This window comes from Miniopterus schreibersii, assembly GCF_964146895.1.
Source record: "Miniopterus schreibersii genome assembly, chromosome: 16".
NCBI lineage: Eukaryota > Metazoa > Chordata > Mammalia > Chiroptera > Miniopteridae > Miniopterus > Miniopterus schreibersii.
Window position 1 is genome coordinate 18,450,514 of NC_138116.1, and position 23,827 is coordinate 18,474,340.

Consider the following 23,827-nt stretch of genomic DNA (forward strand, 5'->3'; position numbering starts at 1 on the left):
TGCCCAGTGTGGTGGGGTGACTGTCCCTGGGTGCTGCGCTGTCAGGTTCTGAATGGATGGCTGTGCCTGCTGTTGTACTCGTAGTACACACTGAGTCAAGCCCTGAGCAGTCTGGGTGTCCCAAGCATGTCATATACTGGTCACAGGGGCTGCAGTCTATAGTTTGTCTTTTGTTTGTCCGTGTGGATCTCCCTCCCCCAGGAAAGCAGCCAGGCCAAATTCTCATTGGATCTCTTTACTGTGGATGTCACTGTCACCATCACAGCCACTGGGAGAAGCACACAACTTTAACCCCCCGTGTGCTAGGGGGGAGGATGGGGACATTCAGGGCTATAAAACTAGCTATGTACACACAGCATTCTAGGGAGAAAGCCACCCCAAGCACACATGTCCGTGTACAGTGGGAGCTGGGAGCTGAAGCTCAGGCGACGGTGTGGGTGTGAAGTGGGCAGGTGGGTGTGTGCATGTGAGGACATGCGGGGAAGGGCTTGGGAGGCGGCAGAAACACTGCTGGGCCACCTGCAGGGCTTCGAGCAGCCTGGCTGGGCGAGTACTTCAGGGTCCTCCCAGATTCCTCCACTCTAGAGGTAAACTTTAGGGGTGAGGTCCTGGTAACTCCCTTCCTCCTAACGTTGACCTGAAGCTCAGAGTGGAGGGAGAGGCTGCCAGACCAGGTACCCACCCAGGGGTCCACCCCTTTCCTCACCTACCACCTTGATCTGGGGGCACCAAGTCCTTTCCTAATGCTGACTCGGGACTAGGGCTGGGGTGCCTTGGCAGACTAAGGGTATAAGGCAAGCAGGGGCATCTGTTTGGAAGGCCAGGCTGTGGAGGGCAGTGAGGGAGACCCAGGACCCCTGGCAGAAAAATGGCAGCTCTGGTCTCAGAGAAGAGGACTGCCATGGGAACGTATTTCTGGGATACCCCAGCAGGGTGGAGACATCCCCCAATCCTCAGGGATCACCCACAGAGATTGAACACTGGGGAGACCACCTCCATAGAATCTCTATAAAGACAGAGATTTGCACTTAGGGGCCACCACCAACTGGTCACCGCAGGGATTTCCATAGAGACGGAAGCTGGTCATCAGGGAGAGTCTCCCCACCTGGAGGGCAGGGGATGAGGAGGGTAACCGTGGGGGCCAGTCCCAAAGACAGCAAGCAGTCCATCCTCTCAGGTACAGAACAGTGGGGTAGCCCCTAACTGACACGGTACGTGGACGTGTTCTTGGGCTCCGTGCTGGGCACACACCAGTCGCCGGCCTCCTGGATAGTCTGGTAGTGGCGCCAGGCTGACTTGTTGTAGACTGGCAGGCGCTCCACTGAATCCGTGGACAGGGCCTGCGGAGCATCAGGTTCAGCCTCTCCACTCCAACTGCCCCGTACCTTGCCCACTCCTCAGCAGACCACCCTGGTCCCAAGGTGGGCCGTGGTGGCCACTGACTGGGGCCCATATGTCAGCCCAGACAAGTGCCAGACACTGGCTGAGACAACTAACCTTGGCCCAGGAAGACCTTCAAAAGGGTCTGTCTGTCTGTGTCTTGCTCCTGCCCATTCAAGGAGACTGCTCACTCAAAGGGTCAGGGAGGGGGAGAGAGGAGGCTGGGCTGTGTGATCTTGAAGGTCACCAGCTCTGGGCCTCCATCTCCTCCTGAGCTGAATGACAAACTCTCTATGGTCCCCACTTTCCTTCTAGATCTAACAAGTCAAGCATCCCCAGAACAGTGGTCTCAGTCATGGACGATGGACTCCCTGAAATTGTCTGCCAAGTTGGGAGCGTCTGGAGGTTGGGAAACTGTAGCTCTGCTCTGATTCTCAGCCTGGAATTGGGAAAGGACTGGAGGGATTGGAAAAGAAATCTAACAGCAGGCTGATCCTGCCTGACCCCACCCTTGGCAGGACTCTGCAGGCGGAGACCCTCACCTTGAGATAGATGACAGCGTCGGTCCCAAAGCCCTCCATGGAGAAGAGCTGCAGGTCCCCCTGGAAGTACTTGGCATAGAGGCGGGAAATGGGGAGTCCGTACCCGAAGCCAGCCTGCCAGGGGACAGGAAGGGAGTGTGATGAGGAGGCTGGCGTGACAGGACAGATTGCTAAATAAGGATTGCTGAGCTGGGGTCAAGCAAGGGATTCCCAGAACTTAGATGGGAGGGGACACAAAAAAGGGAAGCTCTGAGGCAAGACAGGAGCTGTGGAATGATGGGGTCAGTCTGGGGGAGGGAGGAAAGCTGAGGAGGCACAGTGGGTGTGGGGGGAGTTGGCACGGCAAGGAGAGGAGCTAGGCCCTGGTAGCAAGGGGGTCTGGGCAGGTCACAGGGCTCCTCTGAGTCTCAGTTTCCAAACCCAGCTCTGCCTACTCCACTGGGAATGGACAGGAAGGTGTTAATGAGTTGAACCAAGAGATAGTAACTTTGTGGGGAGATGCAAGGGAGAGGGAGAACTGAGGAAAGGCAACAGCAGCCAGCCACCAATAGGAAGGGAGGGGCAGGCAGGGCAGAGATGGGAGGAGCAGGGAGGCCCAGCCTTGGGAGAGGTGACTGACATCACACATAGCCATGTGAGACTACAGAGACCATGGGAGATAAGAAAGCAAGAGACAGGGAGGAGTGACAATTTGGGAAGAGGAGATGAAGAGACAGACAGGATCCTTTGGGAGGCAGGAGGGGAGCTGGAATGAAGCCATCTCACCAGTGGGGTTCCCCCGGTGCCAGGCTGGGGGGTGGGTGCTGTGGAGTACATGTAGCTGAAGAGTTGTTCAATCTTCCTCAAGGGGACACCCCCACCTCGGTCACTCATCTAGGGGAAATGAGACGTCAGGGGCTCTCCAGACCTGTTTTCTATAACCCCCTACCCCTTGATACCCTTGATCTCCCCCAGGGTCTTCCTAAGCCTATCTCCTGGCAGAAGAGAATTGCCCCCCCTACTGCTCTCTGGCCCCCAAAGTCGAGGGTCACATACTTTGATGGACAGATCTTCCTCGCCCAAGGCCACCATGATCTTGATAGGTGGGAGAACGAGGCTAGATTCATGGCTTTCCACCGTCGCTCTCATGGCATTCTGTGGAGGGAGAGAGGGAAGAGATGAGTGAGAGAAGCCCAGCCCTAACCGCCCCCCAATCCCACAAAGTGCCATCCCCCAGCCTCCTCACCTTGAAGAGTTCAAAGAGCATGTGGTAGAGGTGGGAGGGGACATAGACCATGTGAATTGGCTGTTTGGAGTTGGATGCTGCCGGGGAAGTTGAGATCAATGATCAGAAATTGTCAAGAGCTCACCAATCAGCATTCATTCACCCAGCATCTAGTACCCAGCACTCGACCACCATCCATTATCTATCCATCTGCGCCTCCATTCACCCAGCTTTCATTCATCCATCTATCCATTCATTAAGTGTCCATTCAAATACCTATCCATATGGTATCCTTCCATTATGCAATGTCCATCCGTCCATCCGTCCATCCGTCCATCCATCCGTTTCCATTCAACATCCATTAATTCCTCTATCTAACCATCCAGTGTCCATTCAACCATCCAATGGTCCTTCAAACATCTATCCTTACCATCCATCCATAAAGTATATATCCATCCTCCCATTCATTCACTGCTTATCTATTCATCTATTCTTCATTTATGCATCAAATAGTATCTATCTATCCTATATCCAGCCTACTAGCATTCACCTGGACATCAGAATCCCCTGGAGAGCTTTTTCACCCTGGGGGGAGAGGATGGGGGTGCTGCCCAGGTGATTCTGACACCAGTCTCCTGCTTCCCAAGAATCACTCTAGCCTGGAGTTTCTTGGTGTTAGGGACTAAGTATTTTTTTTCCTGGTGTCTGGCACAGAGATTTATAGGTAGCAGTAGCTCAATAAATGTTCAGTGGATCAATGAATGAAGGAATCTCAAGCCCTGTGCTGGGCAGTGAGGACAGGGCTCAATCCCCAGCAGGGGGAGTGCAGGAGGCAGCCGATCAATGACTCTCATCACTGAGGTTTCTATCTCCCCCTCTCCCTTCCTCTCTCTGAAATCAATAAATAAATAAAAAATTAGGAAATTGTGAATCAAAGTAAGATTCCTCACTTTATGTTAAAAAAAAAAAGTAAATAAATAAATAAAAATTAAAAGAAAATAAAAATAAAATCCCAGCTCCTGTCCGCGGCCCACAGGCCCTGCATGCCCCAGGCTCTCTCTTCAAACCATCATCCCTGAGATCTCCCAGCCCCACTCTACTGGTCCCCGACTACCCCATCCCAAGTAGGACGCCTGTCACTGTCCTCCAGATCCATTCTTCCTTTCTTCTTTCACTGATAGATGCCCCTTCCTCCAAAGTGTTAACTGGCACATTGCTGCCCAGCCAGAAATGAAATGCTCCGTCTCCCTTGCAGCTGGTAGCGGGGTAACCTAGGGAAGTGATGTGTCCAACTGCTGGGCCCTGCCTTCCACATTCTCTACCCCTTCTCCTGGCTGCAGAGAGGGAACCCTCTTTCGGAATCAAGCCACTGTTATTTGGATTCTGGGAAGGCAGCCAAGCTAACTAACAGCCAATCTAATCCGCCGCTCTTCCCCCTCACTGCCACGTGAGCCCGCTGTATTTCCTTCCCTTCCCTTCTCACGGTACGAAAGTGTCTTATTATTTGTTCATTGGAAAAGGCCTCATTCCTCAGCCTCTCAGCACCAAGAATGAAAGGGACCTTGCCTGTTATGTTTACTGCTGAATAAACACAGGTTTGCAGCTGTTCATATGGACAAAGACATGCAGGTTATGATTATTACAATAGCTTTGTTAACTCAAAAGAACATCACAATGCAACTGTAAACCTACTTTTGCCCACCCCTGTATTTACCAAATAAATAATAATAATAATAATAATAGCTCTACTACTCCCCTATTCATATTACAGTTCATTTCCTAACTCCCCAACTCACCTTGCTTTCCCATGTCCCCAGCCCTTGGACAGACAGACGCATAGCCTTGCTCACTCACCATTGATCTCCTGGATCTCCAGGTCAGGTGAGGCCATGTAATACTTGTCACACAGGAGCTTGGCCATGTCATACGCATCTGAGAGAAGAGAGAGGTCATGCAGGGAATGGGGTGGCTTACCCAGCGGGCAGTCCTCTTGGCACCAACACTGGGCACCCCCCATGGGGACGTGGCCCCCACCCTTTGGGGAATGGGTCACCCTCTGGCCAGGGAAGCTTGGAGGGGTCACCTCTGTGGACCAGGCACAGTGGGGGATGGCTCACCTTTCACCACGTCAGAGACGCAGCAGTTGGGGTCAATGCTGCCAATGTGTTTGGGGTGGGCTGGGTTGGTGCTGCCGTCAAAGATCAGGGCTGTGGGCAGGGAGGAGGGCGCTGCTGGTGGGGCCGCAGAGCCTGCCCCGCTCTCCCTCTTCCCCAGGGCTCTCCGCTCCCTACCTCTATGATGTCTATGACCCTAAAGCTGCCCCCTCCCCACCCTCCCGCCCTCTCTCCTCTAACTCCCCTCCAGTGAGAATTTTATGAATAACACGCTGAACACTTTCTAAAGAGGCGACATAGGTTTGCATTCCATGGACAGCTAAACTGATGACTGTCGTGTGGCCGTGGCCGCCCGCCCGGCTCACTGTGCTGGTTGATGAGCATGCGGATGGAGATGCGGCTGAGGTAGAAGCGGTCCAGGAAGTACTGGATGTTCTGGTTGGACACGGGGTCGTCGCCATAGGCGTCCTTGTACTCGAGCACGCCCTGTGCCATGGTGGGCACCACGTCGTTGTGGCGGTTCCGGATGGTGACCAGGGCCTCGGTGAACCTGCGGGGGTGGGCAGATGTTGGCCCCTGCCCAGGCCCAGCCCTGGGGACACCCTCAGACTCTCCTCTGCTTCTGACCTCCTCTCCACAGTGTCTTCACCCACTCCACCCTTCCCAACCCGATGCTGATCACACAGCACCCACCTCATTCCTCCCAAAGCACCCCCTGGCTCTCCCACTGCCTGTCTGACAGCCTGGGGGCACCCCAGGGGCAGGGCCATGATCCCCCATCAGACTCAGGGGACACTGAGGACAGGAGCTGTCTTCCCTGTCAGACTGGATATCCTGACAGCAGGAGTCATTTCTTCTGTCCTGCTGGCACTTCTGCCTCTGGGACTATGGCCACAGATGTCACTCACTTACACCTGTCCTCCTGCCCCCCACCAGGGCCCTCACTCACAGGCTCAGGGTACGATGGTCCTCTGGGTCCTTGTCCAGGAACTCCATGATGTCCAGGAGACTCTGGACATACCTGTGGGCAGGGGCACAGGGGAAGACATCGCCTCAGCTCTGGGCGGGCCCCTTCCCACCTGACTCAGCTGCCCTCACTCTGGTTTTGCCTCTCCCCTGGGCACAGAGCTGCGCCAGCTGACAGCTGCATCACAAATCCCCTTCCTCCACGTACACGAGTCTCCCTGACAACACAGTGAGTTATGCAAGAAAACCTCTAATATGATGGTTCTCCTTAGAGCACCTTTGCTTTGGAATCCTAGAATAGGAGTCTTAGAAGGGCCTGCAGACCATCCCGTCGAAGGGGGTCTCAAGGATTAGGGGACTGAAGCCCAGACGGGGCAAGGGATGCTTGACAAAGGGCTGGCAGTGAGAGAAGGCTGGGGCAAGTCACTACCTCCCTGAGCCCCGTCATGGAAACAGATCTTACTATTTGTCCCACAGGTTGTTGCATTCCATGGGCACAGCTGGCCGAGTAGACAGCCCAGGGCTCCCCCAGAGTGGGGGCTCAGTAAGGAGGGTGACAGATCATACCCCCGACTCTGGGCTTGGTGGGTTTGGGCTGGGCACTAGGAGTTGTGCAATCTGCTTAAGGAACTGGATTAAATGGGAGCTGGGAAGAACTGGGGGTGGGGTGGTCAGGCCCAGCTCTGATAAGCCTGAAGCTCACTCCACTCCCCACAGCAGGAGTGGGCAGGCCCACGGTGCCCCTCCATCTGTAGGCCTGGTCAGGAGGCCATTTTCCCAGGACGTAGAAAAAGCTGGGTAACCAAAGGGAGCATTGGGAAGCCCTAACTCAGGGACAGCAGGAGGCTAGCTTCTGCAAGGGAGTCAGGCTTGCCTATGGCAGCAGGTGTAGGGTAAGTGCTCTAGCTGCTAGCACACCGCCCCCGCCCCATGGCTGCCTAATGAACCCTAGAGGGCAGAAAGGGACCTGGTCGCATGGCCAATGAAGTACAGCAAAGGACACCAGGATGGATTGGCAACGGGCAGTGCCTGCCAGTGCAGGTACAGGAAGAGCTGCCAGCCTCAGGCTCAGTCTCCTAGACTGTGAAGCAGGGTTCAGACTCCTTGCCCACCTCCCTCACAGGGCCATTCCTGCAGGGAAGTAGTTCTGGGTGTACTCTTGGAAGGGAGAGCAGAGAATGAGAAAGATTTTCCCAGGGGATCCCAGTCCTGGCCTGAAGCCCACCATGGGCCTGGCACACCCAAGGGTAAGGGCCAGATGTTGGTCCAAGGGGAGAGACGCTGGGGCTGGAACCACACTGGGCTACACACCCCTCTGAGGGCCAGAGAAAGAACTGGGCTTGGACATGGGAAGCCTGAAAGCAGTGGTCCAGTGACAGGTGTGTCACTTCAGGTTTACTCACCCTCAGCAGGCAGAGCAGGCAGAGGGAGCCCAACATAATGCCTAGGGAAGGGCTGGGCCTGCCAGCCTCAGCAGTAAACAAGGCTGCCAACTCTCCCTTGGTGAGATCTGGAGCTCCCCTCCCACACCCAAACCCTGCCTTTTGAGGCTTTCTAGTCAGTGCAGAGTCCTGGATTGGGGAGGAAGGAGTGCTGGAATTCCAGAGAGGAGGAGGGTGTTTGCGTGTGTGTAAAAATGTTGGAATGAGTGTGCGTTGGGGGAGGAGATGCACAGAGGCTTGTATGAAAGCAGTAGGGAGTGCTGATGAGTAGGGGAGTGTGTGTAAGTATGTGTGCCCATGGGTGTGTGCGAGTGTGTGTGCACCGTGCACTAGTATCCATGGCTGCTGGAGACAAGGGTGTGGATAAGGCAATGGCCATGTGAGGAGGGGAGAAGTGACGGATGTGTCCTGCATCTGGAAGTCACTCTGTGGAAGGGTGGCAGGTGGGGACCCTGAGCCAGGCAGGCTTGGGTCCCATGGCTGACTGTGCCCGAAAGAGGGCACCGAGCCACTCAGTACCCCTCTGTAGAATGGGGTTCACTGCAGTGGCACTCAGAGATGATGATGCAGGTCTAGTCTCCACTCTGATTACATAAGGAGTGGCTGAGGGAGCCGATGGGAGGACTTGGCTAAAGCGCAGCTCCGTGCCTGGCAGAGCAGGCGCTGGACGCTGGGAGCCAATGTGCTGATGGTACCCATTCTTTTTATGGGCAGGGACCTGCTCCTGTGGGGTGGGGTGGGGTCCTCTACAGATGGGGTTTGGGATCCATACACCTTGCTGACAGGCAAGGGAGGCTCCTAAGAAGGTGCCAACCACATGATATGGCTCCCACCTCTCTGCAACCCCTGCAAAGGCTCCTATTAGTAACAGCAGTGACTCACTGTCACTGGATCTACTCTGCGACTCTCCCTTAACCCTCCATTTTCTGGAAGCACATTACCACCAAATCTATACCCTCCCTCAGGCTGTCTTTCTCTCCCAAGAGGAGTCAAGGTTACCCCTTTCGTGTTCCAGACACTAGCCACCAAGCAAGGTTCTGTGATGTGAACCCTACTTCCCCCCTGAGTTGGGACGTGGAATCTCACTGCCCCAGAACGCAGCACTCTGCCTTTCCCTAGAATGCGCTGCCAGATCACACAGCCTGGGTTGGAATCCCAGCTCTCCATTGACTATTTGAGTGACCTCAGACAAGGTTCCTAATCTGAGCCTCGGTTACTCATCTATAAAATGGGAACAATAACAAGGCCTGCTTCATTAGGCTGTTGTGAAGGTTAAATAGTTAATAAGTGTACACACTTCGAACAGTTTCTGATGCACTGCAGGCCCCCCAGGTGTGTTTGCTTTTGTCATGGCCAACATTATTACTACATTGTCTAAGAGAACTTCTGCCATAGTCATGCCATCTTTGGCCTGGAGATGCAGCCCAGAAGCTGGGGACATCACTTGTGTTTATAGAGTTCTCCATACTTTCACATCTAGCAGTGCCATTTGGCCCTTAGAAACAGCCTGGATCCCCATTTTACAGATGAGGAAACCAAGGCTCAGAGGCCACGTGGTTCACCACGGATTAAGCGTCCAGCAGGCAGCAAAGTCAAGCCTCAAAGTCAAGCATGCTGATGCCACATCCAGGGCTGTCCACTACCTTCCAGTCACTTCCAAAACAGGGTCCCCTACACCAAGTTTGTCCAGTTGAAATAATTTACCAGGTTCATTTAGAACCAGGAATTCTCCACTTGCTTGCAGTGGTTCCTGCCTAGTGCCTCTCCCAGCCGAGTAGAAACTCCATCAGCTATTATTAGCCCATACTGACTATGCACCACCACCACCACTACTACTAACATTTGCACAGGACTTTCCCATTTTCCAAAGGGGAGGTTTTATGTCTTATTCATCACACTCTGAGGCTAGTGGCTCTCTTGCCAGACTCCCTGGTAGGCCATCCCCCTCCTCGCATGCAAACTCTGCCTACCTCCACAGCCTCCATCACCCAAGCTGGCAGGGAGTTCTCCTGGAAAGGGAGGTCTGCACTCTCTCAAGGCAGCCACCTTATCCCTGTCCTGACAGGACAGTCCTTCCTTCCCTCAGACCTCAGTCTCTCTTGCTGCAGCTGATGCCCATTCTGGAAACAATCTCAGCAGGCTGTCTCTCCAGTGCTTTGGACACTCCGGCAGTCCCTTTGCCTGTTCTCCTCTAAACAGAGATCCACTGAGACCTGTTCTCTCTTGTCTAACTTCACTCCCTCCTGCTGCTGGTTGACATTATTGAAAAAAGAATAAGTCAGGCCAAGCTCCCACATGTGTAACTGATTTTCAGGAAGGGACTCTGTGGGGGCCTGGGGAGGTCGTGGGCAGTTCAGCAGCTCCCTGCCCCATCCTCCCTGTAATTTCCTGGCTCTCCCAGGAACACAGTGTCCAGGGAGGGGCCTGAGAAGCCATGTCCTGGAGTCAGGGACCAGATGGAGAGGTAGCCAAGTCAATCAGCCAGACAGAGCTGGAGAAGGGGTAGAGAGAACAAATGGTACCTTCTGTCTCCTCCCCATGACTTCCACACTGCCCCATGGTGGGAAATGTGGGTTAGCTCTAAGGTCTTGGCCCTGTGAGGGACTGGGCTCAGCAAGGGGTAACTTGCTTGAGCTACATGAAAATCACCTCTGTCCCCCATTCCACCTTCACAGCTTTCATTAAGAGCACTATATCCACAAAGTAAGTTCTCAGATACCCTAGCTGAGCACTTTCCTGCCTCTACACCTTTGCCCAAGCAGTTTCTTTGGCCTGGAATGCCCTTCCCTTCTTTCTAGATCTGGGCTCACCAAAGCACCCTGCAAGGCCCAGTGCAGTGACACATTGCCTCCTCTGTGCATTTCATATCCATTTAGACTTCCCCACAACTTTCTGATTCGACTAACATTCACTGACTATGTTCCTGGCTTTGTGCACAAACATTTTCCTTCCAGCATCTCATTTAGTTAGAATAAGCCATGCATTTGCAGATCTGTGCACAGAAAAAATGCTGGAAGGGCGCCAACAAAACCTTATGGAGCCTTAACAGTGTTTGGTTATGGGGTGGAGGGCAGTGGTTGGCATTCTCCTCTATCTACTTTTCTGTGTTTTCCAACTGTCAAAGTGAACATTACACTTCCTCAATGAGGGGGAAGAACCCCAACCAGTGTTACTTTTAAATAATATTCTTAATTTAACTAAAACTAACTCCTCAGCAGCTCACTATTCCTACCACTGTCTACATAGCACTTAATTCGCCCTCTTTTATTCTTCCCCCAACCCCGAGATCACGGGCTCCTCTAGTTTGACCTTGGGCTCAAAGTTGGTGTGTTGCTCCTGAATCCACAAGGAAACCACAGCCAGACCACACCCACCACAGCCAGAACTAGCAAAAGATTTCCGCACATGTGCCACTGAAGACCAACCATGATTAGCCACTTATATGCCCAGTTACAGAGTAGGCTTGTTTATTCTTCATGTGACTGGCATGGGCTATTGCCATCCAGTTACTTAACCCTGGACAGAGTTCCTCAGTGAGCTTTACTGAGAATTCTCCTCTGGTGCTGCCGCTTTGTGCAGGAAACTTTTGATCTTTGCCCTCAAAAGCTCTTTGGGTGTAGGTCCTGTATCTATTTGAATGTTTTCCAACATCCAAAACAGTCTGACTTGTAGCTAGGATTATATGATTTGAAGATTTGCTTCTTCCTGTTTCTGTTTCCCACGATGTTGCCTCAAATAAATATTATCCTGCAGGAGCTGGGTTTTCAGGACCAGGGCTGGAGACGAATGCTGACATTAGCCTGAGTTGGGGTTTTGGCTATGAAAAGGATTTCCTAGGTGGACCTGGGCTTTCCAGAGAAAGGAGGGTGGAAAGTATAGGGCTGTCCCACAAACACGAGGCTAAGAGCCTGATCTTAGTCCCTGCAATAGCCTAGAATTTTGCTTGACTTTGAGTAACTCCCCAGGCTCCTGGAGCCCTGTGCCTCCCCTCTGTCCCTGCCTCCAACAAGGCTGCTGGGAGCATGGAGACTCCATCTCTAAGCCCAGGGCATCTGACGATGGAGTGGAAGGTGTGGGGACCTGGCCAGGGGTCTCACCAGCTCTGTACCAGCTGCACCGAGGGTGTGCTCAGCACCCGGTCAGGAAGCAGGTTGATCTCTTTCATGATGTTGGCCAGGCGCACAGGCAGCTCCTGCCTGAGGAAGGTGAATGAGGTTTTCTCACAGGCATTACTGGACCCTGGAGGGGGAGAGAAAAAGAGGTGAGCACACATAGCTGCAAACCATCAAAGCCAGAGGACATCTCAGGGGGCAGGCTGATTAAATCCTTCATTTCCTGAGGGTTCAGAGGAGAAGTGATCCGTGGCACAGAGCAGGCAGCTCTCCCAAAGCCCTGCAGTGTTCTGACCTCCCCACCACCCTGTCTAACCCTTTGGGGAATTGCATCCTCTCCTCACCCCCAACTGAACCCTGCTTCCCTTCAACAACAGGGGGCAGGTCCACTCCCAGGCGCACCGGGAGCTGCCTCTGGCCTAAGTTACCTCACTTCTTCTCTTTCTTTCCCTTCTCCCAGGCATTCACTTTGGGAGAGCTGATCCAGGTGGGCAGAGCAGCCTGGGAAATCCATCCCTTCCCAGGGCTGGGCCCTGGCTGACACAAGCTATCCCTGGACCACCGCAGCTGCAGGCTCCCAGCATCGTCTCTGGCCCAACCCATCTGCACCCAGGCTGTTCCTAATGACCACTGTAGAGCTGCCCCTGCATTAATACCCACCACCTGTGAGGCAGATAGGGCCAAAGGATGGTAACCCAGATACCTTGGTCCTTGGCTCAGCTTCAAGATGAGAAGAGGGTGAACGATAGAATGAGGCCACAGGCTAGAGTCAGAGGACCTAGGTTCTAGTACAGGTTCTGCTTCCGACTCTGTCACCCAGGGCACGCCACTATCCTTCTAAAGGTCTGTTTCCCCACTGTACTACAAGTGGGCCAAACTCTACTGTGAGCCCCTCCCAGCTGTGACACTGCGTAATTGGGGTTCATCCAGTCTGGACTAACTAGCTGCTCAGGGCTGGAGTGGGCACAGGAGGCTTTCCTACATGGGGGCAGCTCAAACAGGGCAGAGGGCAGGCGGCCAAGTCCAAGGAAACAGGTGCTCTGTGTCCTGGCTGCCCACTCCCTGCCCCCTCCCAACAATGACGCAGCTGTAACCTGAGCCAGGCACTGTCTCTTCAACTCTTGAAAGTCCTGGGCACCCTCTCCTAATCCCCAGGTGTCACCATGGAAATACCATATAGACAGACAGGGCCCACACAATGTCTGTTTCGGTCACCATGCTGGCACAGCGTTGCTCCTGCTCCAGAGCCACCCCCAGGACGCTGATGGTGGGTGATCCTAGCCTAGGAGCCCAGGGGCAGGCAAGGGTGGGTACAAGCCGCCTGATTCCATCTCGTGGTGCCCTGGGCCCCTGCCCAGCTGGAGACAGGCAGTCAGGCCTGAGGGGATTTGATCTTCAAGTGTCCTTGCCCACTGTGCCAGCTGGGGGGCCAGCTCCCTCAGTGGGTGGAGGTATCCTGATCAGGTCCTCTCTCCTGTGGGCATCTTTTGAAAGAGCCCCTTCCCCAACTGACCCTTTGGTGCCCAGCTGGTCTCCTTCCAGATGGCTGCACCTCCTAGTGCTGCCTTGTTACTCCCATCAGCATCCCCCCTATTTTCTCTCTGTCTCCCACTCTCAAACAGGACCCTTTACGCCTGGATACACCCTACTCCCTTCCTGCCCTCGTATCACCATTTCACTGCTCCTAATTCTCCAAGACCCCTAACAAAGCGCAGGAGGACCCCTTGGGCCCCTCCTACTCAATACCCCTCACGTCCCATTCACAGCCCAGTCCAGGGACTCTCCAGCCGGGGTACGCAGAACCCTCGCAGCCCCGGGGGTCCCTGCCTCCCCATTAACCCTTTCCTGCCCGCTGCCCTCCGAGCAACCCTTCCTTGCCAGTCTGGGCCTCTCTCCTCAGCGTCCATCCTTCTTGGCCGGGACCCCTACATTCCCCCCACCCAGGCACCCGCGAGGCCCGGCGGCCAGCCGCCCCCCGCCCTCTCCGTACCGAAGTCCAGAAACTGCTTCATGGACAGCGGGGACGGGGAGAACTTGCTGAAGTGCTCGATGTACTTGGGCGCCCCAGCCAGGGACGCGTTCTTCAGCAGCGCGCGGATCCAGCGCATGGCGGCGGACCCGGGGCTCGGGCTCGGTGTCGGCGCCGGGAGCTCTCGCGCTCGGCTCGGCTCGGCTCGGCCCAGCCCGGCCCGGCCTAGCGGTTCCACAGCCTCCGCCCCGCCCCTGCCCTGGCCGTCCTCCGAGACCCGCCAATCGGCTAGAGGCGGCTCCTCGACGCCGCCAATGGCCGCTCACAAACAACCCCGGGACAGCCAATAGCTTCCGGCTCCGGCACGTGGCTTCCCCCCAGGGCCCGCCCCCTTAACCCAGGTGGGCTCTGGCCGGCTTGTTGTTTTGTTCCAGCGGCGCCGAGAGCCCGCCCCCCTCGGCTCCCTCCGCCCGGTTCCCCTCCCGGCCCAAACTGGGTTAACGCCCCCTTTCCAGACGCCCATTATTATTCCTCTTTTCCACTTCTTCCTTTCCCCGCTCCCTCCCCGAATCTCCATCTCTTGCCTTCCCCGAAATTGCCCTGGTAGCTGTCAGCCAATGCCTGTGCTCCCAGAGGGTCTTGTGTCACCTGCCGTGATCCCTACCAGCTCTCCCTCAGTGGGTTCCGAGTCCGGATGACAGTGACTGTGAATGTTTGCAAACTTGGGGATCAGGATGCAAGTCCAAGTAACCTCTCATATAGTCGCCCAGCCCACCTACTGCACAAGGATCCATCCACAAACGGAGGCGAAGGCAGCCCCTACCATCGGTGCTACGAGTTCCGTTTTCAAAACGCTTTTTATTATTCTCTAGCTCATTTGACCTAAGAAAGCAACCTCCTCCGCCCTGGGTTTCCTTGGAGAACGGTCCTAGAAGGACAGCCCTCGTTTCTTCGGCAGCCCCCGGCTCTCTGGTTAGGAACGTAGCGCGCCCTCTTGTGGTTGAACATGGTATGTCCTGCCCTCTGACTCGCCCTTTTGACGTTTCTGCTTTTTCATTGTTCAGTCCTGGGCTAAACTTCGTGCCAGGAACAGTAAACACAGAGACAGAATTCAGACACGGTCTTTTCCCTTGATCATGTCATTTCTCAGTTTGGGAGCTAGCTGCGTAAATAAAGGATTAAATGAATAATTATAACAGAATGTGATTATAGTCAACACAGAGCTATGTGCAAGGCTTCACAAGGCAGGGACTCTTAGCTGATGAATCATAATGTATATGCCAGGCACTGTTTGCATGCATTTTCTCATTTAATTCTCCAGACAGCTCTATTGTGCTATTAGTATCTCTTTTATAGATGAGGAAACTGAGGCTCATTCAACCGCAAATCTAAACTTCTTACTTCCCTTGCTCACAGCCTTTCAAAGACTTCATTCTCCTTCTCTTTTTTTACTCCCCACTTTTTACTGGAGCCTTTCAAGTTCTCACATGACCTGCTTTGGCTTAACTCTCTAGCCTCATTTCTCCACATTCCGCTGCTCTACGCCAAGCCATACTTCTCTACTGCCTTGGGTCAGCCTCCAATCTCCAAGCGTTGCAAATGCTGTCTCTTCTGCCTGGGTCATTCTCTCTCTCACCTTCACCTCTTATGCTTCAGGTCCCTGACCCTACCGGCCTGCGTTATGGGGTCCCCCCAAGGGTTCCTAATACCTCTTGATCTTAGCACCATTTTAGTTCTCATCACACTGAGTTGTAATCAGCTGCTGATTCATCTGTCTACCCCACTAAACTTTAAGCTCTATGAGGGCAGGGTTGTGTCTGTCCTATTTACTGCTCTGTCTCCAGCACCAGGCACAGCACCTAGGACATGGAAGGGCAAAGAGGGTGAACAAAAGATGTCGGGATCACCAGGGAGACATGCCACAGAGGTATCAGGAAGGACCACCAAACACCCAGCCAGCTAGCAATTAGGTCATTAATGATGTTGGTGAGTGCAGTCTTGAAGTTGCCCAGAAGAGTATATGGGATACTATATGTAAAAAGCCTAGCCCCGTGCCTGGCTCATAGTAAACAATCAATAAATGGCAGCTAATACTGTGATTGTTAAAATTAAAGAAACAAGAAAGAGGCAGTAATCTCTGAGGCTAGGCGTAGGAGAGGGAAAGAGATTTCCCATGATCCTCCCCTTAGAGCTGGACTTCCATAATGTGGGCTCTGTGCTTGGATTACAATTCCTTCTGCAGATTGCTTCAGGGTAATAACGGGAGTGGCGTCATGTGGTGGATCAGTCAGGTAGGTTAGGTAATGCTGAGATAACCCCCATCCCCAAGACCCCAAATTCCTTACTACATGTACAGCATGGGTTGGGACTCAGACCAATAGAAACTGTATCTCAACACAGGCTTCCACAGCAGCAGAGGCAGGGCAAGCAGAACTGGGGGAGTCTCACCCAGCAATTCACTGTCTCAGCCCAGAATTGATCCGCCTTCCTCCTGCTCACAGCTCACTGGCCAGAATTAGTGACATGGTCTCATATAATCAGTAGGGCCCAGGAAGTGAAACCTCGCCACATGCCCAAAAGGGGAGAATCACTTTATGGGTCCTTTTAGTGATACAAGAGCCAAGACCCTCTTCTGGAACAGTTGGAAGGTGCTGTAGTCCCAAGGAGCTCAAACTTGGTGTTATAAAAGGTCCTTTTATACAAAGTGGGCATTGTTGCATCTCTGCCATTGTTTCTTGCATAAAAGCATAGCTGTACCAGTCCTGAAAATGACCACTTTGTGTGTGTGTGTGTGTGTGTGTGTGTGGCTCACCCAAGCAGCTGCTCACAGGAGACTGGGGGCTGGCCCTCCAAAGCTGGCTAGAAGCATGTATATAGGTCCCACCTTTTTCTTAAGCAGGAGGTGGCTGCAAAGGACTGGACTGAGCAAGCTCAACCAGAGCTGGACTTTGATAACCTACATGTAGTGTTATTGCTGACCTAGTGAATTACAGATTCTGGAAAACAAACTGAGGCCTCCAGTGACTGGTTTTGAGAGCTCTGGGTAGGGGCCGAGGTTTTGGTTTTTTCCCTAGAGGAACTGGACATTCCACTGTCAATCAACCTGGGGCAATGGGGCAAATCCCACCACAAAAAGGGGCATGGGGTGCTGGGCCCACGAGTGTAGGGGCTGAGGGCAAGCAGCTGCCACATGGAGGCAGGCTGGGAGATACCCAGGCAGGCGTCAGGAGCAGCTCCCCTGAGAATGAGAACAGCCTGGGTCTGTGGGCTCTCGGAGGAACTGCCTCTGGACCTCTCTGGGTAATAAAATCTAGCCTTCGGTTAAGTCTTGCCAAAGGTCACAGCCTCGGGGAAAGTTAATAGAAGGATCTGTGCCACAATTTAGGATGAAGAAGTCATGGGGAAAATAGCCTTTCTCCATTCCCTAGGCCTGTGTGGAGGGGACAGACAGTGCAGAGGAGGAAGCGAGGGCTTTGTCCAGTGCTGGGGGGAGGAGGAGCTGGGGGGGGGGGGGCTTTGTTAGCTCAGTACTGAAGCACTCCTGGGGAGTTTCCATGAAACTAGGGCTCTAGGAACTCCTGTCTGGAGGCCTTGGGTCTGGTTCACCTTCTGATAATCTACTCATCATGATACCTGGGGGTGGGGGTGGAAAAATTGAGGCAGAAAAGCTGGTTCTTATCTGAATGAAGCCAGGGGAGCAGGGAGAGCTCTCGGCTCCCGCCCTTGCACCATCTAACCTCCACTGTTATCTAGGACTACCTGTGTCTACAGCGAGTGGCTTCCTGCCTCTTCCAAACCCTGCATATCACCCTCCCTCCTCCACCCTCTCCAGAGCCAGCTCACTGGCCACCAAGAAGCCACTTTTGATTCCAACCAATCTATTTGTCTTTCCCCCAATCTTCTGCATTTCAGTTCCTATCTATGACCAGCCCTTGGACTGGGGCATCCCTGAGAGCAGGGGCAGGTACCTCCTCCATAGATCTTCACCCTCCCAGCCTCTAAGACCCCTGCATTGCTCTTGGTCCACCTGGGGACCAGCTAGATATCATTATCCACCAGAATGAATGAGGTTGGTGAGGGGTAGAGAGTGCAGGACATAGTGTACAAACTGGGAGCTGTTTATTGGTTGGTGAGAGAAGCCTATATACAAAGAAGGCACAAGGAGGGGGAGGGAGCTCCCCTGCTACAGTACCGTGGAAGGGGTTGGGGCCTGCCAACAGGCAGGGGGCAGGACAGGGTTTCCGGAACCAGCTTCAACTTCTAGAATGGGACTCAGGACTCAGCCCAAGGGGGAGAAGGCAGAGCCGATTGGTGATGAAAGCCAAGGGCAGCCAAGTACTCCACTTCCAGGCTCCCAACCCACGGTTGGTGGGGACAGAGTGGAGTTTGGCCAATGGGGCAGGGACAGGGCTCCCTCCCTGTCCTACATTCAAGTGTCGCTCCCTCTGTGATCTCGTGGGAGGTCTCTCCAGGCCCTTCAGAGGCCAGGATGGTAGTGGCGGGTGAGAAGTGGTATTTCCTCTGTGTCCTTCCAACATCTCCTTGGCCCAGGACCAGTCCACTCCTTTGTTGAGGACTCCACTGCGCTCCCAGGGCGTCCCAGTGCAGCACATCCAGGCTGTCTAGCGGTCTGTCCATCCCTGTTCCTTTAGGCTGCATTCCCCACTAGTGCATGCCGTGGCTGAGGAAAGAGGCTTTGTAGTGATCCACGAAAGAAAGCCATCCTGGGACCTTCTTTCTAGTTCCTTCTGCTCTCGTGTCTGAGCATGCCAGGTCCTGCAAATGCCCCCTTAGACAACCTCGGGCAGGCTCCCACCCCCACCATGTTCTCTGGTGTGGGTGCTGGGAACTACAGCTGGAAGCCTGTGGGCTGTTCCCTGTCAGTAGTTTTAATCTCAAGAGCAGTGTCCATCCAGTGACTATGGCTCAAGATGGGTCCAGTGTGAATGGGGAGGTGTCACCACTTTGGGGGCCTTTCCCTCCTGGCTCTGGCAGAGGCCCTTTGGCTTGGTTTTGGCATAGGCAAAGGCTGGGACATGCATGTCCATGCACCATCTGTGGTGCACAAGCGCAGTCCACAAGCAGTGGGACCCACGTGTCCGCATGTGTCTAGGGCACAGGGCTGCGGTGTGCTCGGCATAGCAAGGTCCACGGCCCCAGCCCTCCTGCAGGGAGAAGCCCACGGCCAGATGGCATGTGCACGTGCTCCGAGGTGTGTGCCTGAACCTACTGGTGCCAGCCAAAGGCAGCAGCCCCTGTGGACTGTCGAGGCATAAGTTATGATAAACAGAAGAAGGGGACACCAGGGGCGCAGGGACGGGATCAGGAAGGACATCAGTAGTATTGATCCCATGTCTGCCAGCTGGTCACCCAGTGCTTCTTGGTGGGCAGGGTCCCCCCTGGAGGTGGGTAGCGTTCCTCTTCCCGGATCCGCACCGCGTGGTACTTGGGCATGATCTGGTAATAGCGGGTCCGCTTAAAGAAGTCACACTGGAGTTGGAGGGAGAAGAGGAAGGACATCAGCATCTGGCTCTCCAGCCAGTGGGAAGATGTGCCCAGCCCCTTCTTCTCCCACCCAGAGGTCCTCAAAGCCAGGACCCCTGATCCAAACACACTCCATCTCTCTGCGCCGAGACAGGAAGGGCGAGGTTCCCCACCCCAGTCCCCAGGAAGCAGGAGCTGAGGAAGGCAGAGAGGAGGGAGAGGCAGATGGAGGTAGGGGACAGCCACCGAGGTTGCTGATGGGATGGCTAGGAAGGGTGGTGATCTATCCTGACCACAGTGTGGGGAGGGGTCAGTTTGTCACCCTGGTGGGGGTTCCCAGAAGCAAGGACTCTACTAGTCCCCTCCTTCTCTGGAGATGGGAATGGGGCTGTAGAAGCATCTAGAAATCTGCCTTGTGAACTATGGAAATGGGGCCTAGCCTTGGTCTTGACCCTTTCTCAACCCCCGGAAAGCATGGGGAGGGTTTTATGGCTACTTCTTGGGGTCCCAAGTCCTCGAAGGGCTCAGTGGGGAGGCTGGTGAGAGAAGACACCATGCGCTCTCCCGGGCAGGGAGGGGAGGCAGACAGAGAGGCCTGCCCTTTGGGGTGGTACCAGGGACGGAGCGGAGCGAGGTACAGAGAGGTCCCATGAAGGAAGAGGAGCAGATAGGACAGAGTCAGAGGCCCCAGCCAGCTGGGGAGCTCGGGAAGAGGGCCCGAGGCCGAGTTACCCGGGCGGGCGGGGGCGGGGCTGCCCCCTCAGTAGTCCTCGGTCAGCCTCTCCGTCTCTGACGGCTGGCTCTTCATCTCTGCCTTCTGCCTCTTAGCTTCGTACAGGGCGCGAGTGCGGGCTCGCTTGAAGAAGCCGCACTGAGGAGGGGAGGAGGGGCGGGGGGCCATCAGGGAGAGCTGGGGGGCCTTGCCAGCAGCACTCATGGGCTGGGGCTAAGGGCTGGGGAGCCTGGAGGCCTGGGTTCCAGCCCCGGCTGAGTGGTGCGGCCAGAAGCCAGAGTTCCTGGGTTCCCCTCTGCAGCTTGCAGGTCCCCCCACTAACCCAGGCAGAAGCACCCCAGTGGGTGAGGTGAGGAAGGGTATCGGATGAGGCTGAAAGCTGGGGGGAAGGCGGGAGGACATGGGAGAAGGGTGGGGCTGCGGTGGAAGTGAGGGATGGGATGAAGGGAGAGGTGCTGAGGGCCTGCTGGCAGGAGGTCCCCGAGCAGGGGTCCAGGTGGCCGGCTGGGGTCCTAACCTTCCACAGCAGGAGGATGATGAGCCCCAGCAGCAGCAGCCCGGCCCCCACGGACACAAGCACCAGCCACAGCTCGATCTCGGCCGGCAGCTCCTCCACCAGCTCGGAGTCGATATCCACGGAGAACTGGGGAGGGCGAGAAGGGGCTCAGCCCTGTGTCCGCTGCCCCCCAGGCCCCGCGCTCATCCCGTCCCAGCTGGGTCCCTGACCCTGCTGTTTCACCTACTGCCAGCAGGGGGCACTCAGGGACTGGAAAAAGCCCCTGCCTGTCCAATGGCAGCAGCAGATTAGTCCATCATCGTGTTTCTCTAAAGGAGCAAGCCTCAGACCTAGGAAGCAGCCTAGGGCCTGGGTTTGCAGTTCACACATCTAGACTTAGGTCCCAGCTCCATCCCTTATGAGCTGTGTGACCTTGGACAAGTAATTTCACCTCTCTGAATCTCCATTTCATGGTCTCTGATCAAGGGATCATGCTTGCCTCGTAGTATATAGCCGAGTGGCCAAAAGCATGTGTTCTGGAGCTAGACTGCCTGGGTTCAAGTCCTTGCTGTGCTATTCTCTAGCTGTGTGGCCTTGAGTAAGTTGCTTAACCTCTCTGTTCATCTGTAAAATGAGGATTAGGAAAATAATACCTACCTAATAGGTTGCTGGGAGGATTAAATGCATTTAATATGAGTACATAGCAAGCACTCCATAAATATTTACAAAAAAACAAAGAATGCATAGCATATAGTACCATTCTTTTTCTTGCCCTACGATGGAGATATATATATGAAATATATATTTATATATTATATTATTATAATATATTACATGTTTTATACAAAATTGCATTATATATTATATTTTACATATATCTAGAAAGCTTTGCTGGCTATACATGATTATTTCTCTTAAAATTATTATTTTTTAAATTTCTTCTTTAAAGATTTTTTAATTTGATTTTTAGAGTGAGAGGAAGGGAGAGCTTAGAGAGAGAGAAACATTGATGTGAGAGTGGAACATCGATCGGCTGCCTCCTGCATGCCCCCTACCAGGGATGGAGCCTGCAACCCAGGCATGGGCATGTGCCCTGACCGGGAATCAAACTGACAACCTTTTGGTGCACAGGACATGGCCCAACCAACTGAGCCACACCAGATGGGGCTGATTTTTTTTTTTTTAAATACAGATGCTGTAAAGAAAAATCAAAGGTTCCTAGTAATTTTACTCCTGAGAAACAACTATCTTCAACATTTTAGTGAATCTCTTTCCATATTTTTAATGCATATGTTAAATATATATACTTTTTTCTTCCACATAAATGGGATCTATGGGTAATGCACACACTCTTCCGCAACCTGCTTCCCTTCTCACTTAATATCATCATCTTTTGATGCCATTAATAAAGATCAACCTCCTCTCTTCTGATAACTGCATGGTCATTGTAGAAATGTACCATAATTTATTGAGCCAATCCACTGAAAGACACTTAGATTGTTTCCAATTTTATGTTATTATAAACAATGCTTTAAAATATCTCCATATATTTATGTTCACATACTTGTCCTATTCTCTCCTTAAGATATATTATCATGTGCTGGTCAAAGGAAATATTTATTTTAAATTGTAATAGATATTGATGTATTCATCTCCAAAAAGGACCCATCAATTTATACTGCAATCAAAAGCATTTCCTTCCACCTCATCAGCACCAGACAACATTACTCTTTCTCATATTTCCCGATCTGATAGGATAAAAGTCTTGTTGCTGTTATTTTTATTTCTTTACTATTGAGTTAAACCTTCGCATTTTACAGTATGTACACTGCCTGTTTATTTCTATGTTGCCCTTTATATAGTAAATGTATATCAATACTTTGTCATATACACTCTAGACTTTTTGAAAGGCAATATATCGCTTGCCCTTTCAGTTTCCTTGCCATCCTTTGTGCTGGACAGGCATACTTCATTTGAATGTGCTTCGTGTTACTGTACTTCGAGGATATTGCATTTTTTACAAATTGAAGGCCTGTGGCTACCCTGCATCAATCAAGTCTATCGGCACCATTTTTCTAACAGACTCAGAAGATGATTAGCATTTTTTAGCAATAAAGTATTTTTTAATTAAGGTGTGTATCTTGTGTTTTTAGATATAATGCTATTGCACACTTAATAGACTACAGTATAGTATAAACATAACTTTTATATGTAGTAGGAAACCAAAAAATTCGTGTGACTCGCCTTATGGTGATATTTGCTTTATTGAGGTGGTCTGGAACCAAACCTGCAATATCTCCAAGGTATGCCTGTATATAGATTTAAAATTTCATAGAGTCCAATTTGTCTAATTTTCCTTTGTGACTTCTGGGTTTAATACAAGAACTCCCTCTCCACATAATTAAAGATTATCATTAAGTTGTTTTCTCTGGTATATTAGGTTTTATTTCCTATTATAAGTGTTTAATCTAACTCAAACATATTTTTGTTTATGATGTGAGGCAGGGGTTTGCCTTTGCCTTCCAAATATGTTCTTACAACATGACTTAATAATCTGCCTTTCTCTACTGATCAAAAATGCTATCTGTATAATAAAATAAATTTCTATGCTGTTCCATTGATCTTTCTGGCCCTTCCTTCAGTACCTTATTTATTTTAGGAAATGTATCATAACATATTTAACCAACCCTCCATTCGTCTCCTATATGTATTTCCTACATATCTCCATTTATATCCTTTTCACAACAAATTATTAGCAACTTTGTCATATTTATTCTTCCAGATGTAACTCAGAATCAAGTTTGAGAATTTTTTTCTCAAGTTTGTTTGGAGATGGAACATCTTCATGGAAATATTGTGTGGATCAAATAAGGTCAAGCAGAGGTTCTCAACCATGGCTGCACATTAAAATCACGGGGAGGTGGGGCTTTGAAACAAACCAATACCAGATCCCACCTCCACAAACTCGGATTTCATTGCTCAGGGTTGTGGTCCAGATTCAGAAGTCCTCCAGAGGATTCCAATGTGCTGCCAAGATTGAGAACCACATAGCCAAAGTGTGTGAAAGTGCTTTGAAAAGATGCCCTGCACAACCACGCCCTGGCCAGTTAATATGCTCACTCACCGCCACAGTCTTATTTTCCATGTTGATGGTGGGGACGCTAGTTTGGAGGAACAGGGTAGCCCAGCTAGCTACCCTGACTCGGTCAAAGTCTTTGTAGTCCTGAAGGGAAAAGGGGTGGGTTAAAAGAATCAATTGAGCCTCCCTCCGGACCCTAAGCTTCCCCTCCCCCAGGGTACCCTCCCACCACACAGCATCCTTCAACAGCACCCCAAAGGATCTGACAGCCAGGCCTCCCCACACACAAATGCACGTCACTCATTC

The 23,827-nt window shown here is 52.6% G+C and overlaps 2 protein-coding genes across 3 annotated transcripts in view; both read right to left on the reverse strand.

Annotated features, from left to right (window-relative positions):
* Nucleotides 1-219: 219 nt before the first annotated feature.
* On the reverse strand, nucleotides 220-13,994 carry PDK2 (pyruvate dehydrogenase kinase 2). The gene is made up of 11 exons (XM_081160938.1): nucleotides 13,751-13,994; nucleotides 11,746-11,887; nucleotides 6,190-6,261; nucleotides 5,606-5,790; nucleotides 5,244-5,333; nucleotides 4,981-5,058; nucleotides 3,148-3,224; nucleotides 2,958-3,056; nucleotides 2,688-2,795; nucleotides 1,923-2,036; nucleotides 220-1,340 (listed from the first exon to the last, which is right to left on the reverse strand). Exons 1-11 carry the CDS (start codon nucleotides 13,866-13,868, stop codon nucleotides 1,200-1,202), a joined length of 1,224 nt encoding a protein of 407 aa, XP_081017064.1. The 5' UTR covers nucleotides 13,869-13,994; the 3' UTR covers nucleotides 220-1,199.
* Nucleotides 13,995-17,818: 3,824 nt separating this feature from the next.
* The window catches only part of ITGA3 (integrin subunit alpha 3), a 28,172-nt gene continuing 22,163 nt past the window's right edge, over nucleotides 17,819-23,827 (reverse strand). Inside the window, exons 23-26 of one of the 2 annotated variants that reach the window (XM_081161223.1) lie at nucleotides 23,567-23,665; nucleotides 20,464-20,589; nucleotides 19,946-20,084; nucleotides 17,819-19,219 (exon numbers count right to left, since the gene is read on the reverse strand). In XM_081161223.1, the coding sequence (XP_081017349.1) occupies nucleotides 19,974-20,084; nucleotides 20,464-20,589; nucleotides 23,567-23,665 (336 nt within the window). In that variant the 3' untranslated portion in view covers nucleotides 17,819-19,219; nucleotides 19,946-19,973. The remainder of the gene's footprint in view (nucleotides 19,220-19,945; nucleotides 20,085-20,463; nucleotides 20,590-23,566; nucleotides 23,666-23,827) is intronic. The other variant, XM_081161224.1, reaches the window with a different exon arrangement.

Bases quoted from the DNA above. Each gene is read 5' to 3' on its own strand.
- PDK2 (XM_081160938.1), bottom strand. From the start codon at position 13,868: ATGCGCTGGATCCGCGCGCTGCTGAAGAACGCGTCCCTGGCTGGGGCG. The intron at 5,791-6,189 runs GTGAGTGAGGGC...CCACCCCCGCAG, and splicing joins GACCATCGTACCCTGAGCCT to GTTCACCGAGGCCCTGGTCA. The intron at 2,037-2,687 runs GTGAGATGGCTT...GTCCCCTGGCAG, and splicing joins GCACCGGGGGAACCCCACTG to GCTGGCTTCGGGTACGGACT.